Consider the following 14,678-nt stretch of genomic DNA (forward strand, 5'->3'; position numbering starts at 1 on the left):
CAAAAATCAAAACAATTAATTCCAGAAGTATTACAACATAACGGACAAACATCTACTCTTTGTCTGGATTTCAAGCACAATTTTAGTCAATTTGAATCCATTTCATGTAGAGGCTGCAGCTTTGACAGAGCTATTGCTAAAATCATCTCAGCAACAAAACATTGCTCATTTTAGCAATAAATATGCAGCCCCAAGAACCAGCTCCAGTTTAGAACTACTCAGTATATAAATGATTAGATTTGCCACTGTTTAGTACAGTGTACCAAAATTATTAATGTATTACCTAACCAAAATCCTGAAGCCTTCCAAATCCTTTATTAAAAAACAATTTTAAAAAACCCAAACTTGAATTTAGAATATGTTGACGCAGTTCTTCAAAGAAATAAGCCCAGAAGTCAATTTCATTTTTAAACAAAAAAAAACAACCAAAAAGTCTTCACAAATTTTGGTAACTGAAGCGAGTGAAAAAGCTGAGCTATCTAAGTATATAAAAAAGTCAATTTTCACAATATTATGGCCTGGAAGCTCTAAGAGACAGTCAGAATATAAAGGCAACTGGAGACAATTAAGCCCTTTAAAAAGCACCAAAATTAGCATTCCTTTTGTCAGATCCAAATAATTCAAGTGTTGTTCTGCCACAAAGGCCATCAACAATTTCTAATTTTAGCTTAATCCATTAAAAAGAAAAACCCTGCATCTCTCTCTGATATTTCCTCATTAAGAACGCTCCTGAATTGTACACTGAAATCTCAAGAACACAAACTATGAATTCAAGTTCACACTCCCATGAAGACACACTCACACAAGCACTTTAATATGGGAATCCCAATAAAGGCAACTATACTTGCGATTCAGCTAAGCAGTGTCTGAACTGCTACATGGTCAGCATCTACCAAAAGCGAAACTTCAGCTATGAATGACACAAGAATGACCTGTCCTACCTTTGAACCCTCAGCTTTCTAGTTTCCTCTGCTACACTTGATTAGTCTCAGTAACAAGAAGCTCCAGAAAAATAGTATCTCCTGATTTTCATTACATGGAGGAAGCAGTCACATGACCCTAGAAAAAACTCTTTGTGATTAACCCTCACATTTTAAGTCAAATTAATTTCTTGTATTCACATTTTAAGTCACCACTGTAAAACTGCAAATTTCTTTGCTCCCCTGGTTGCAGTGTATCAGTCACACCTTCACTACTCATTCACCTAGAAACTCTTAAGCTTCAAATCATTTTTAATCGGTATTACTAAAGAAGCATTTTTTCCAAACTTACACACGCAAAAGTGGAAATTATTCTCAACAGTTTCCAGAAGGCAAAATTAATACTGTAATACAGGCTGACCTGGTGGGATAGCTGCAGTGCTTACTGCCTTTGTCACCCTGAGTTAAGGGTGGGAACTGTACCAGCATGGGACGAGCAGTGCACAGGCAAGGGCAGAGTTTGCCACTAGGAAACAACTTATATATTCATATAAAACAGATATCTGTGGCCCTACAGTCCTAACCATATAGGACTGGACCAAACCCAGCATTTCGCTTAGGCTCCCTACTACATCCTCCTCCGTTTAACTTTAGTATCTACCTGTTTTTAAAGAGCTGTGGAAAGCAGGCGCTGCATTTTTAGCTGAAACTTAAGTTTTACAGCCAACAGGCAGCATCTTGCACCAAGACTTGGGCTTCCTGACCTCACCACCCATGTAAAACTGCACTGCAACATCCTAAAAGTGTCTGCGGTTAACACCAGTACCATATACAAACAGTGATTTATCAATATTGTATGCTTTATTGAAAGTTGACAAGTGCAACAGTTAAATACATTGACGTGTTACAACTGTAGAGAACATGCACAAAAACATATGCATACTACTATACAGATCATATGCAAAAAATCCATACTGGGAAATTCAATTTATTTTTTTTCTTTGATTCATTGCTAGCAGGTCTTGATAATTTTTGGAGTGGTTTTTCCCATCTTGAACCAAACTACAATGAACAATGATTTACTTCAAGATAATCAGCAGCCAGGGAACTTCAGAAGTTACACAAACAGCATTAATTTGCCAAATTCTGAACAGTTGCGTAGGTGCATTCTTATTTTTGTAGCATAAAAAAAAACTTCTCAAACTTCTTCAGATCAGCCAATGAAACAACTAGACTTCAATCTGTACAACCTAAATAGTTACAGTTTTCTATTTTACAAAGTAATTACACTAAATACACAAATATACAGTAGGCAAATAACCTTCATTGTAATTATCCTATGAACCAACAACTGTATTGTCACCTACCTGTTTTCTATATATAATACAGCTTTATGCACCTGTCCACTGCTTCAGAAAACGGTGCAAATATTTGCACTTAAGGTTTCAGGTGACAATTAAGTGTTAAACACTGAGATTACCTTTCTCCCTCTTCCTCTTAGATCCTATGCACCAGTCCACACTTTGGAACCCCAATGCACTACAGGGGGTTGAGCCATCACTTCTTACTCCAGTCTATTTCTTCACGTTTCCAAGCTTGAAAAGCACTTGTATCAGCTGTAGCACTGGATGAGTGGAAGATTTAAAAACAAACCCAAAAAAAAATCAGGCATGCAGCTTCGTTTCTCAGCCATTTGCAGAAGCTGCTCGAGTTCCCAGTGTACTTGTGCTAATTTTCTGGAAGAAGTTTATTTTATTCAACCAACCTAAGAACATAGACTCCTTCAAGCCAAAGGGGTAAGGGAGGCAAGAGAGAGACAGATGAGTGTGTAATACAAGGGGGAGAAGCCTCTCCTGATGTGTGCAAGGCATGGAGTCCTCAGTCTGGGTTGCAATGTGCATTGAAATGGATGAAGGGCGGCTGTGGCGGATTCCCGCTAGTCCTCCTTGCTCTGGGCAGTTCAGAAGCCAGCCATCATGACGGCGATGACATCTTGAGCTATGCTGAAGGCCCTGAGCCCTGTGATGCCGGCTGAGCAGGCTGCTGTGTTGTTGTCCCTTGTGACTGGGAAGAGGAAGGCGGAGAACCAGTCTGCAGCTGTGCTTGGAACTGGGCAAGCTGCTCTGGGCTGGCAAGTGTTTTTAGCAGAGTGTTTTCTTGCTCCAGCTGCGAGTTCTTCTCTATCAGTTCTTTGATTTGCTCTTTGAGGACCTCCACTTCCTCCCTTACTGCGTACATCAAGTGACTCTTTACCAGATCCTGGAACACAGAAGAGAGTGCGGGCGTTAGGCTGCCAGCCTGTCCGGCCGGGGACGCAGCAGACCCTGCTGTGCGGAGGGCCGGTGTGACCGCTGTCCCCGGGCAGCGCTGTCCCCGGGCCGGGCCTGGCTGTCACCGCCACGCTCACGTGCGGCGCGGGCTGCACCGGGGCCCCGCCCCGCGCCAGGCCCCGCCCCCGCGCGCGCCGGCTGCAGCCAGTTCTGGGCGCAGGTTGCCGCATTTCCCTCCCTCCCGCCGTCCGCGCGCGACCGCGGGTGACGTCAGAGCGCGGCGCGGCCAATGGGCGGCCGAGTTATTTATAGCCGGGAGTTAAAGGCTCGGAGTTTGCCTAGCAACAGCCGGAGAGGCTCCCGGGAGAGCGGCTCCAGGCACCGCTCCAGTAACAAAGGGCGGCCGGGCCCCCGGCTCCGCGCCGGGCGGGGGCCGGGGCAGCGGCCGCGGCGGCCCCGAGGTGAAGCCGCCGGCTCCGGGCACCGCGGCGCCCGTGGGGAGAAGGGCGCAGCGGCGGGGGATGAACTCGCTAGGCTTGCGCTCGCCTGCGCTTAGGGGAAGAGTTAAAAAGATAAAATGAAAAGTACCCCAAAACGCCCCCTCTTTGGGACTGTAAAACCCCACAGATACGCTCCGCTTTTTGCCCAGCAGCGCCCCTCCGCCGCCGCACGGAGCCGGAATCAATCGTTCGGGGAGGCAAGAGCCAAGAGCAATGCCGTCATTCCCTACCCGGCATCAATACACAAACGTGCGCATTCCTCCCCGCGGGAAGACTTTGATCAATTAAAAATAAAAATGAATTTTAAAAAGCTCTCGAAACCGACCCCGTGCCTGCCCTTCCGTCCCCGGCTCCGCTACCGAAACGCGTCCCCGCACGGGTTAACCATCGCCGCCGCATCCCCATATTGTTTACCGCTTCAAGCACGAACAAGGTTTTATGCCCCATCGGTACGTACCATCGCTTGCTCGATTTTGTTGTCGATAGCTACTACGCTTGCACCAGAGGAGCTGCAAGAGAGAAAGAAAGAGAAGAAAAAAAAAAAAAAAGATACAACATTAGCAGCGGCTGAATTATTTAAGAGACAAGAGACGCGAGCATTGGTAGCCAGTTGGCTGAGAAAGTCATCCTCACGCTGCCCTGCCGCCGCCTCACCAGGATGCTCTAATGCAGCAAAGCAACCTGTAAAGCCCAGCCGAGCCCCCCGCCCGCAGCCCGACCAAATATCCCGACATTTTGCCCCTCGACGGACCACAAAGATGGAGCTCAATTTCAGGCTGCGGCAGAAGCGCTGGGCGCCGAGGAGGGCAGCACCTCCGGGGGGAGAGGCGGGCGCCGGTGCCGCCGCTGCGGCTCCCCCGGACAAAGGAGCCAGCCCGGCGCTCACCTGCCCCGCTACCGCCGCGCCAGCAGAGCCGCTCGGACACAACACTTATTTACCTACTGTCGAGCCTCAGAGACGAGTTGTCGGTGCCCAGCAAGGACGATAAGAACGAAATCGAGAAGTGTCTTAGTTGATAAACTCCTAGATCCATTGCCACCGGTCTACAACATTGGGCATTCATGCAACCGCGGCCAGAAACGCTCCCCGGAAAAAAAAAAAAAAAAATCGGGTCTCGCTCCTCCCGGAGGCGTGTGTGCGTGCGGGGCCGCTCCGCCGGGCGAGGCGGGGCCGGGACCCTGCGGGACCCTGCGGGGCTGCGCTCGGCCGGCTCCGAGCGGGGTGAGCGCTCCGCCGCGCAGCACAAAACCCGGGCATCCCGGCCCCCCCCATCATTTATGCGCCGGCGCCGCCTCCCATTGGCTGTGCCGTCCGGGCCCCGCCCCGCGCGGCGCATCTCATTAGCGCGCTCCCCCCGCCGCGCGCGGCGCGGGCCGGCGGTGCCCACGCGGGACGGTCCCGCACGCGCGGGGAAGGCTCGGTCCCGCCGCGTCCGCGAGCCACAGCACGCGCGGTGCCGCAGCGTCGCTCGCGCTGCCGCCCCTCCCTCCCCGCAGGAACGGAGGGGGATCTAGAATAAAAAGAAAACAACAATAAAAAAAAAACCCCAACAAAACCGAAAACAAAATAGGAAAAAAAGAGAAAACAGTAATAGTAATAATAATAATAATTAGCGGGCCGGGGGAGCGGCGGGGAAACCCCGCACGGCCCGGCGAGAGCGCGGGACGCGCCGAGGGGCCGCCCGTGGCCGCGCCGACACCGCCACCTATCGGCGCGCGGCGGCGGGAATGTCCCGGTGCCGGCTCCCACGGCTGAGGCAGCGGGCCGAACCTCTGCCTCGGCCCGAAATCCGCACGTTTCGGCCCCGCAAAGCGGAGCCCGCACCCGGCGGCTCTGCTCGCTTCGCCCGTGCCAAGCAGGAAAAGCAGGATACCCACGCACTGCGGATGAAACCCTTTCAGACACCTACGACCCCCCTTTATTCCTTACACACACCTTACGAGACCATACAGCCATTTATGAAAAAAATACTCAGCCACCGATCATCTACAAAAGCACATACGGCACAAACCTGTGGATTCCTAGCTAGCCAGCTGATACTATTCTACAGGAACAGGGAAAATGCCTATTCACTTCTTTTTAAGTTGCACCATAAGGCACTTAGTCTTAAAAGTTGCAGCACATGCATTAATAATTTAGGAAAAGATCCTTCTCCCACCTAACTGTGGTGTTTTTCTCAACAAATACTATGCTCTCATGTGTCACGGAACACAGCAATTACATTCAGTGCCTGTCCAAGTGATCTTCTCTACCAGTAACAGCTTAGAAAGAGAGATGAGACCCCCATGAAACACTGTCACAAGAAACAGCCAGCCTCTAAAACCACTCTTTTCTAGACCTGCACTTTCAGCAGGTATTACATTGCTTGAAGGCGCAAAAAATTAAGTCAAAAACCTCTTCCATTCTCTACAGCAAACTTTTCCAAGAGCTACAAGTCACACACATCACAGGTGCTGCTCACAGAGAAGTGGGAAAGCCAGGAGGCACGGAATAATCATCTTAAAGCTAAATTTAGCATTTGCGTATCTGCATCATCCTTCTTAGTTTATTTATATTGTCCTAGACTACTATTCTTTCATTCAGTAATGCCAGCAGAGTAGTACAAACTAATCCTGTTCACAGGGAGGTCACATTTAAGAACAAGAATTCCACACAGCCCTTTCCCCCTGCCAGAGAAGGTTCACATCCCACAAGGGTACAGCTCTCATCTCACCCTTTGGATATGTGGGGCATATCCAAGGCACTGCACAGGATAGCACCGAACGGGCTGAACATTAAAGGAAGAGTTTTAGAAAAACCCTTCCCTGTACTTGCAAACGTGTAACAGCGAGTGAACTGAAGCGACACCTTTGAAGGTGTGCATCAGGCTCCAGCTGCCTCCTCCTGAGGGACAAGCACCAGGAGCTACGTGCTGTACCTGCACTTCCCCACAGCACTTTCTCTGCAGAGGTTACTCACTACACACGATGGTGCTCATCGCGCTCAGTGATCAAGTGAGCTGGCAGCACATCATCTGTACTGGAATCTCTATCAACTCCTGTCCTCGACTTGGTCTAAATTCATGGTTTATGACAGGCTGGGCTTCAAAATCAGTAACATCTCAAACGACTCCTCGCCATGGCAGCACAACTAATAAAACTGCAGCTGGACAAAAGCTCTGGGACAAACTGTCCCGTGTATTTCTTTATCAGAAAAAGGACAGAGTAGGTGTAAAAACAGGCAAGTCCTACCACTGCTAATCAGGCTCTTATAAAAGAAGTTGGAAGATAGCAAACTCACAGGCCTGGACAGCCATATCCTGAAAACTCCTGCTTTGCTGTTGCAGGATAGGCAGCAGACAACTGTATATAGTTCCACTCACACATGTAGAAATAAAGTCATGGATGCATTCCAAGATGATTGTTGGTTCTGCTGTAATGACTGATAATTATCAAACGCCATTATTCTGTTTACAACAGAAAAATTATACCATTCTCAAACTAAATTAACAACACTGCCATCTTTAATCTATATTAATCTACACAAAGAAGAGATAACACGTATGATCCCAAATCAAATTCCCACTAAACTCATTAACCATCTTCCATTAACTTCAGTGGGTTTTTAACAAAATCTGTCATTTATTTTTAGATGCCTACAAGCAGAGTTGTGATTCAACAGAAAGCTGTCAGCTGCGTAACTAGAACTGCATATTAATATGCATGTTCTGCTTTGCCCACTCTATAAAAAAGCAAACCATGAGTGTCCCTTTATGGCAGATCATCTAAGAAACAAAAACCCCATGATATGAATTACTTTAATCTCCAAAATTGCAGTGAAATTTTTTGGGAGAAGAGCACTGCTATCTCTGATGTTCTCATTTCAACACCGCATCATCTGCCTGACAAGGACAGACAACGAACTCTAAGGACTGTGCTTTTGCTGTTGGTTTTAACAAATACTTCATTTGTGAAATAAAAAAGTATATGCAAGATTTAAGACAGTTCTCCAAACTCAGTTTTCCTTTAGAAGGAGGTCAAGATTACTACTGTGTTACTCAAAACCTTATAACCACCTCATTAACAGATAATGCACAGTATGTACTCCTCAAAAACCTTAAAATCCTGGGAGTAGGGGTGAGAAAGGCTTCAGAATTCCTTCGTTTGGTTAAGGCATTCTAGGTCTGCAGTGGGTTGGACAAATTCATGCCCCAGGTAGGACACACATTAGAAGCCTATCTTCAGAGCACCCCAGAGCACACAAACTGCATGAAATGACAGAAAAAGCCTCGAGATGGGCTCCTGAGAAATCAGTAGACTGGAGTACAATACAGCAAACAAGTAGCTCACCAGCATCTTTGATCCTCAGACAAACTGACTTCTTAAACTGAACATATATACAGCAGTCAAAGACTTTTTAGTATATGTCACCTTTTGTAATATTTCAGCTCTTAAACACCGCTCCTCTCAGTAAGTAATCTGTTGTGTCAAGCTATTTATGCTAAGCACTTGAAGAAAGTGCTTTTCATTTCAAGCACATAATGAGGTAAACTACAGCACAGAATCATTTTGTCTCTATGCAAGTCTGGTTTGTCATCTTTCTCCATGTGTGTTAAAAAGTTCTTTAATTTAAACCATTTCTCTTTTAAGTACCTTGTCAGTGTATGCTGCTTTCAGATGACAACATTAAAAGCTCTCAATAAGCATCTTCTGAACATAAATGTCATCTTTTGATGATGTTACAAAGATACCACACCAGAAACCATATTAGAAAAACAGCAATTGCTGTCACAGCACATTTGCATCTTAGGCTCAGATCTTGTGAGCTTCAATTATGGTTTTCAATTGCAGAAAGCAAGTAGTGAAGAGGTTAAAAATAAAATCTGCTATTTACTCAAGAAAAGGGTACAGTAATTAGATTCTACCTGACTCTGCATTCCACTTGGCATCTAAAAATGGTGAATAAATGGCAGAGTACTATTCTGCTTTAAAATTCATAGATTCAAAACTCTTTGTGCACTGACAGCAACCTCCCCAGCATACAACTTTTGCGAAATTGTGCCAAGCGAATAACTGAGAGAAAGCTCTGGCTGTGCTTGACATCAAGGACTGAAGGTTTATTTATTTCAAAAGGCCATGATTTTTTTCTTCATGTCAGTAAAGGTACACAACTGGAGAAGCTGTCCAACAAACTTTCTTTCCCACAGTAAATCATATTTTTAACAGAAGACCAAAAAAACAACCAAACAAAATAACCCCACCCACACAAGCCCCATCTTCAGATAGACTAAATAAAGATCACAAAATCTCAGCCAACTTCCTTTTCTAGCTCCAAACCTTTAGCTAAGATCTTGATATAAAGAAGCCAAGCTGCTAAGAACTTACTGCTCAGCTCCAAAAGACGTGTATTTTATTTCTAGACTGAATTCTGCTATTTCAATTTATGTACTTCTGCTAAATTGAAAAAGCTCTTTCTAAGGACAGTACTCTCTCAAGTTTTTCTAAATGTGAGCTTTTCCTCCCCCACAGTAATATTATTTGCATCTATAATTTAGTTTATTCATTTGCTAAAAATTGGAATTTAGTTCCATGAAAACAAGCTAAAAGGGAAAGCTCTGCAGGATGCTAGTGAAATGAAGTGCTGCATTTGTGGGTTTTTTTTTTCACCTGTGTCTTGATTTCAAAAGACACATGTCTGCTAAGAAAGGCAGGAAACTCCCTTGAAATGGAAAATGTAAACCTCCTCTCTCTGAATTATTATAATTTTGAAATCAAAGGGCTCTCAGGAAAAGGTATAGGAATAGGAATAACAGTTCTTTACTAGGAAAATGAAAATAAAAATGCAGTAGTATTAAAAAAAAAAACAACTAAAAAGCCCCACTGAATATAACCTGACACGCTGTTTGTTGGTCAGGGTGTTGGTAGCAGTCCAATTAAATGGTGGCTGCAGTCCTCCTGCAGTGACAGATGTGGTTCTGTTAAAGCAGTGATCCCACAGAAGGCTGTAGTTTTCCTCTGGAGGTCCACTGGAGGTGTAGATGGGTCTGGCCTTCCTCTGGGAATCCCCTGGAGAAAGGCTGCCTGTGGTGTTCCCAGTCTCAGATTCTATCCAGGTAGGAATGCTTGGCTCCTCCCCCTGGGTGGAGCACCTCACACTGGGATGATGTAATTTTATCAGTCCTGCAGTGAGACTCACTGGCCCATTAACAGAAGAGATCCCCCTGGAGTTCTGAGGGATGGGTCATGGAAGAGATAAAGAACACTGCCCCAGATGGTAACAGAATACATACTCCTGGTTACATCTTGCATTGCAACCTAAGACATCCAGATGTGCAAGCACAACTAAATAAACATTTACTGGAAAGAATACACACACACACCCTACTGGGGCTCTGGAAATAGCCTGACAGTATCTCTGATCGCAGTGTGTACACAGAAGTATCATGCTGTGAGCTCTGCACAAGAGACAGAAAGCTGCATTTAAAGCAAGAAGATAATCATGTAAGATCAAAAGAAAAAGAAGAAGAGGTTCTCACTGGTTCCTCTGAGGATATCCTCTTTCTCTTTGACAGGCAACTAATTGCCAAGTCAATCCCAGTTATTTTTAATGAGAATTATAATGATTCTACCAATTTTAATGCTGAGAAAACAAAACATACTGTCTATAATCAAGTACCTGGATATAGCCAAACACAGATGACCCACTTGTTACCCATCAGAGAGAATTCTGCAGGGAAATATGAGCCATCTTAAAGCAATTTTGATGCTTGGAGAGGGATGTATGGCATCCCCTTTCCTGAGATCATCCATAGATAACCATCTAGCAACGGAGTTGAGATGAAGGTCTGTGTTCTGTACAAATCCAATGAGTTTCAAAGTCCCCTCACAGAGTCAGCTGAGGTCTATCATAACTCAAAACCTGTAATTACATCCAGATACTATTCCACTTTAAGAAGTTATACATTGCAGCAACACGCAGCTTGTGGATTACAGGCTTTCCTCATTTCAGAAACCGTTAAATGAATAGCTGTGAATCATTTTACTACAGGTGAAAGCCCTCCTCCTCAGCATCCCATAAAGTGCCCTTGACCAAGGACTGCAAAGGAAAGACTCCACCACATGTTAGCATCCTGAAAGTTTTAAGTGAGACACTTGAGCCAGGAATTGATTTTCTTTCCTCCAGAAAGTTGCACACAACGTCACACTGCATGTTGACACTGTCCCCAGAATGGATGTGGGAAGGAAGTTTAGTGTCATAAAGTACCATATATAGAAGAGTGATAAAATGTGACAACCTTGAAGTTTCACTAACCAAATTTATTTTTCCTTTATGTGAAATTTGGCTTCAATAATTTTAGATTTAATGAATAAAACGAGTATTCAATTCCCTGGTCTTCTGCGTACCTTTCATGTGTAAATGCTTTTCTCAAAGGCAAGAGCACCCTGAAGGAAAACCCACTTACACAAATATTTAATCCCACTTACTCTAACTGTACAACAGATTTTTCAACCACATACTCCAAAATTAAATGAAGAGGGAAGGAAAGAGTCACTGGAGCATTTTAAGTTACACTTAACATAACAAACATGGCAAGTGTACGGAGTGTTTTGGCACACTGACACAACAAGCATTTGGAGTGATGACATTCTCTGCATTAAAAGGCATCCCTGACCCAGGGGACAAACAGCCCAGGAGGGACTATAGGACAATGGCTGACACCCACTCACCCCAGGTTACCTTCAACAGTACACAGTGGGTTTGGTAATCAAATTTCTAAAAAAGACAAATTAACCTGTAACTAAGAGGATCATCTTTTATTTTTGAACTTGTATTATTTTGATTATTATATCCTGAAATTAAGCCTGGATTTTCCACAGAAGCCTATCACACTAGCAGCCAACTAAAGGTTGCCAGGAATAAAGCCAAAACCTCTGCAATTAACTAGAGTTGTCCTGTGGTCTTCGAGAAGCTGAGAATGAAGTTCCCTACTCCAGCTTTTACAGAAATTATTAAGAACAGCTGATGAAAAGTACAGAAACAAAACCTAAGCTCTCAGTGTGGGAAAGGAGCAGGCGGGATGTAGAATCCCAGCTGCCTGAACGAGGATGAAAATCGGCCACTTCTCAGCTTTTGTGGTGGCAGATCCCTCGTCACCACCCTGCTGTGCAGAACCATTTTAAGGTCATTCTGTTAAATAATAATAATCTCCCAACTCTACAACTTGTTTACCATATAGGAAAATAAAGACAAGCTCAGAGCTCAATGCCACTTTTCTTCCCCAGCAAGTATGTTAAGACAACAGACCTCTATCCAGCTGCCCATTTACACTCCCACAGTTTCTGTCTCTGCAATCACTAGCAAATGCCTTTGCATGTATCAGCTGTATCAATGAACAAGTAAGTGACTTTCAGATTAACTCCCCTGGCTCCAATGCATGCATATGACACAAATTTGAAATGCTGTATTTCCTAATCTCTGAGCGGTCAAAATACTTTACATTAGTAATGCCACAACCCACAGTTTATCATAATTTGGCAACTTCCTAAGAAAATACAGGAAAAATTCAAGACCTTCTGTACCATCCATGAACTGTACGTTAGCAGGCTGAAATTACTATAGCCTATTTAAAGGTATTGTTTTATCTGAATGGAGATTTTCATTTATAGAAATCAAACCCTATGTACCTCCAACAATTCAGGAAGCACAGGGAGAATTTCCACAAACAAGTAAGAATGTGACCTGATTTATTGCACAGTGCAGTGTACCCCAAAATCTTACTTTCCCCTTTAACAGCTACTGAGCTGAGCATTTGTGGGATAAATTTCCTGCCTAACCTGTACTTGCCCTCTGGGATATTCCTCCCATTTGAAAAAACAAGCATAGGATGAAGCCCATGAATGCCCAATTTGATGGATGCCTATGCTGCAACTCAGTACAGCATTAAGAAACAGGTAGAGCTCAACTCTGGAGTAGGAAAGCACTCCCGGGCTTCTTAATCCAGGCACAGCTACAGTGATTTAAGAGACACAAATCCTGCTGACTCACAATTGCAGAAATCCCAGCAGAGCATCTCCATTTACATTCTCCTTGCTGAAGGAATAAATTGTAAAGCAATACTGATTTGAAAGCAAATACAAGATACCTGGGAAGGTATGTAAGACTATGAAATGAGGTTCAAAATTTAAAAATTACCTAAAGAATAGATTGATTGAAATTTTAATTTGAACTGACTGCCTGGTGGCTTTAGGGATGCATTACCTACTTTAGCACAACGCTTCGTTCTTGAAACCCTGCCACACTGTAAACCAAAGAGAACAAATCACAGATGTGCTGGCTCAGCGTATTTTGAACATGTCCCTGGAGCACCTTCTAGGCCGGAGACTGCAAACAGCTGGCATGGGTCCAGGTCATTTACAAAAGGCTGTATATCCTGAAGTCCTGGTTCTCCTTCAAATGGGATTCAGCCTTCCTCAGTACCCTACTAATTCTGCAAAGGGACCTCAGGCAGTAAGAAGCTGTAATTTTGCACAGGACAGCATCTTCTAGCTTAAAAGCATCAAGCACCTCAAGACTGTTGGATCCGTGGTGGCTGTGCAGAGCGCACACCACTGACATTTAGCTGCCCTTGAGCCAGACATTCTGCAAACAGCAGAAGACATTCTCTTTATCTTTTAACACACAACTTGTAAAGGAAAGATTACAGCATATCGTTTCATACCTAATCAGTATCTGCATAATTATCTTTATGCAGTGACGGCTAAATTTACAAGTGGCACCCCGTTTATGAAGCATTCCTGTCCTCTCCCTAAAACTGCTGATGAATGTTTTTTAGTGGATATCCACCCAAACCATTTAATTAGATATCCAAGGGTCTTTTGTACATACAAGGTCCAAGGCTCATGTATGTATTGTGTCAGGCACCTAACACTTCTGAAAAACAATTACTTCATCCTCCAGAAACCACTGTCATTATAATGAGACCCTGAACCTCTGTGGCTTAAAACAATTCAAAACAAAACCCAATCCCAACAAAAACAAAACAGAAGCAACTGCAGTATCAGAAATCTGAGTAACCCACTCAGTAATCCATGGGAGTCCGAAACAGCTCCCACCAATGTTTCCTCATTCTTACACAGGGTGCTAGCCCAGTAGCCACTCTTCTACAGCATCAACAAAATGAGCTGCCACACTGCTCTCAATATATGGGAAGGAGAAAAAATCCCTACTGCAACACAGAATTTAAATCCCCTCTTCCAGCTCCACTGACAGAGCCACTGCTGACAAGGAACCACTGCTGTCCACCAAGCACAAGCAAGAAGACAGAAGGATCTCTTCTAAAACCTAGATGGGCAACCTCTTATCCAGGGAGGCATGCCTCCTCCCACACAAAGTACAGAACAGGGGAATTTCTCTCTGACTCTTCCCAGCTACTACTAATTGATTGAGGCCCTTGCCAGGTGGTCAGTAACATCAATCAGCAGCTCAGGCACAAGCATTCATGACATCTATAAACAAGAATATTTGTAAGTGAATGTTTGAGTCACAGAGTAGCACTGCTGCCACTCAGATAGGCTCCTGACTTGAATTAGTTTGCCCAAACCTGTTTTTCATCCCCATTTCTGAAGAACTTGTCATTTTAAAACAAGCTGTCAATAAACTGAAGCAGGTAGAAAGGAGACATTAAACAGATTCTGAGGCTGGGGGAATTTACTTATACTGAAAAGATGTCAAGGTACTTGAAAGGATCCTTTAAATACTTGGGGGGACTGAGATGTGACTTGAGTGAAAAATTACCTTTAAATAGAGAAAACACTAGGTTTAAGGGGCTATCGGACTTCTGTTTTATTTCTCCATATTGGAGTACAACTACCTAATGTTTCCCTAATGATGAATTAAAGCCTCTTTTCTAAAAAGAGTAAGAACATTAGCTCATAAATACAGTGGGTTTTCTATCTCTTGATATCACAGAATCATAGGATCATTTAGGTTGGAAAGACTTTTAAGATCT

General features: G+C 44.2%; 1 protein-coding gene across 3 annotated transcripts in view; it reads right to left on the reverse strand.

The window, feature by feature from the left end:
* Positions 1–1,762: 1,762 nt before the first annotated feature.
* TSC22D1 (TSC22 domain family member 1) overlaps positions 1,763–14,678 on the reverse strand; it is a 96,544-nt gene continuing 83,628 nt past the window's right edge. For 2 of the 3 annotated variants that reach the window (XM_086881238.1, XM_086881236.1), the window contains 2 exons: positions 4,148–4,199; positions 1,763–3,179 (listed from right to left, as the gene is read on the reverse strand). In XM_086881238.1, the coding sequence (XP_086737364.1) occupies positions 2,919–3,179; positions 4,148–4,199 (313 nt within the window). In that variant the 3' untranslated portion in view covers positions 1,763–2,918. Of the gene's footprint in view, positions 3,180–4,147; positions 4,200–4,629; positions 4,966–14,678 lie in introns of those variants that run through there. The other variant, XM_086881239.1, reaches the window with a different exon arrangement.

Source organism: Cyanistes caeruleus, chromosome 3, assembly GCF_971803275.1.
Source record: "Cyanistes caeruleus chromosome 3, bCyaCae1.hap1.1, whole genome shotgun sequence".
Taxonomy (NCBI): Eukaryota; Metazoa; Chordata; class Aves; order Passeriformes; family Paridae; genus Cyanistes; species Cyanistes caeruleus.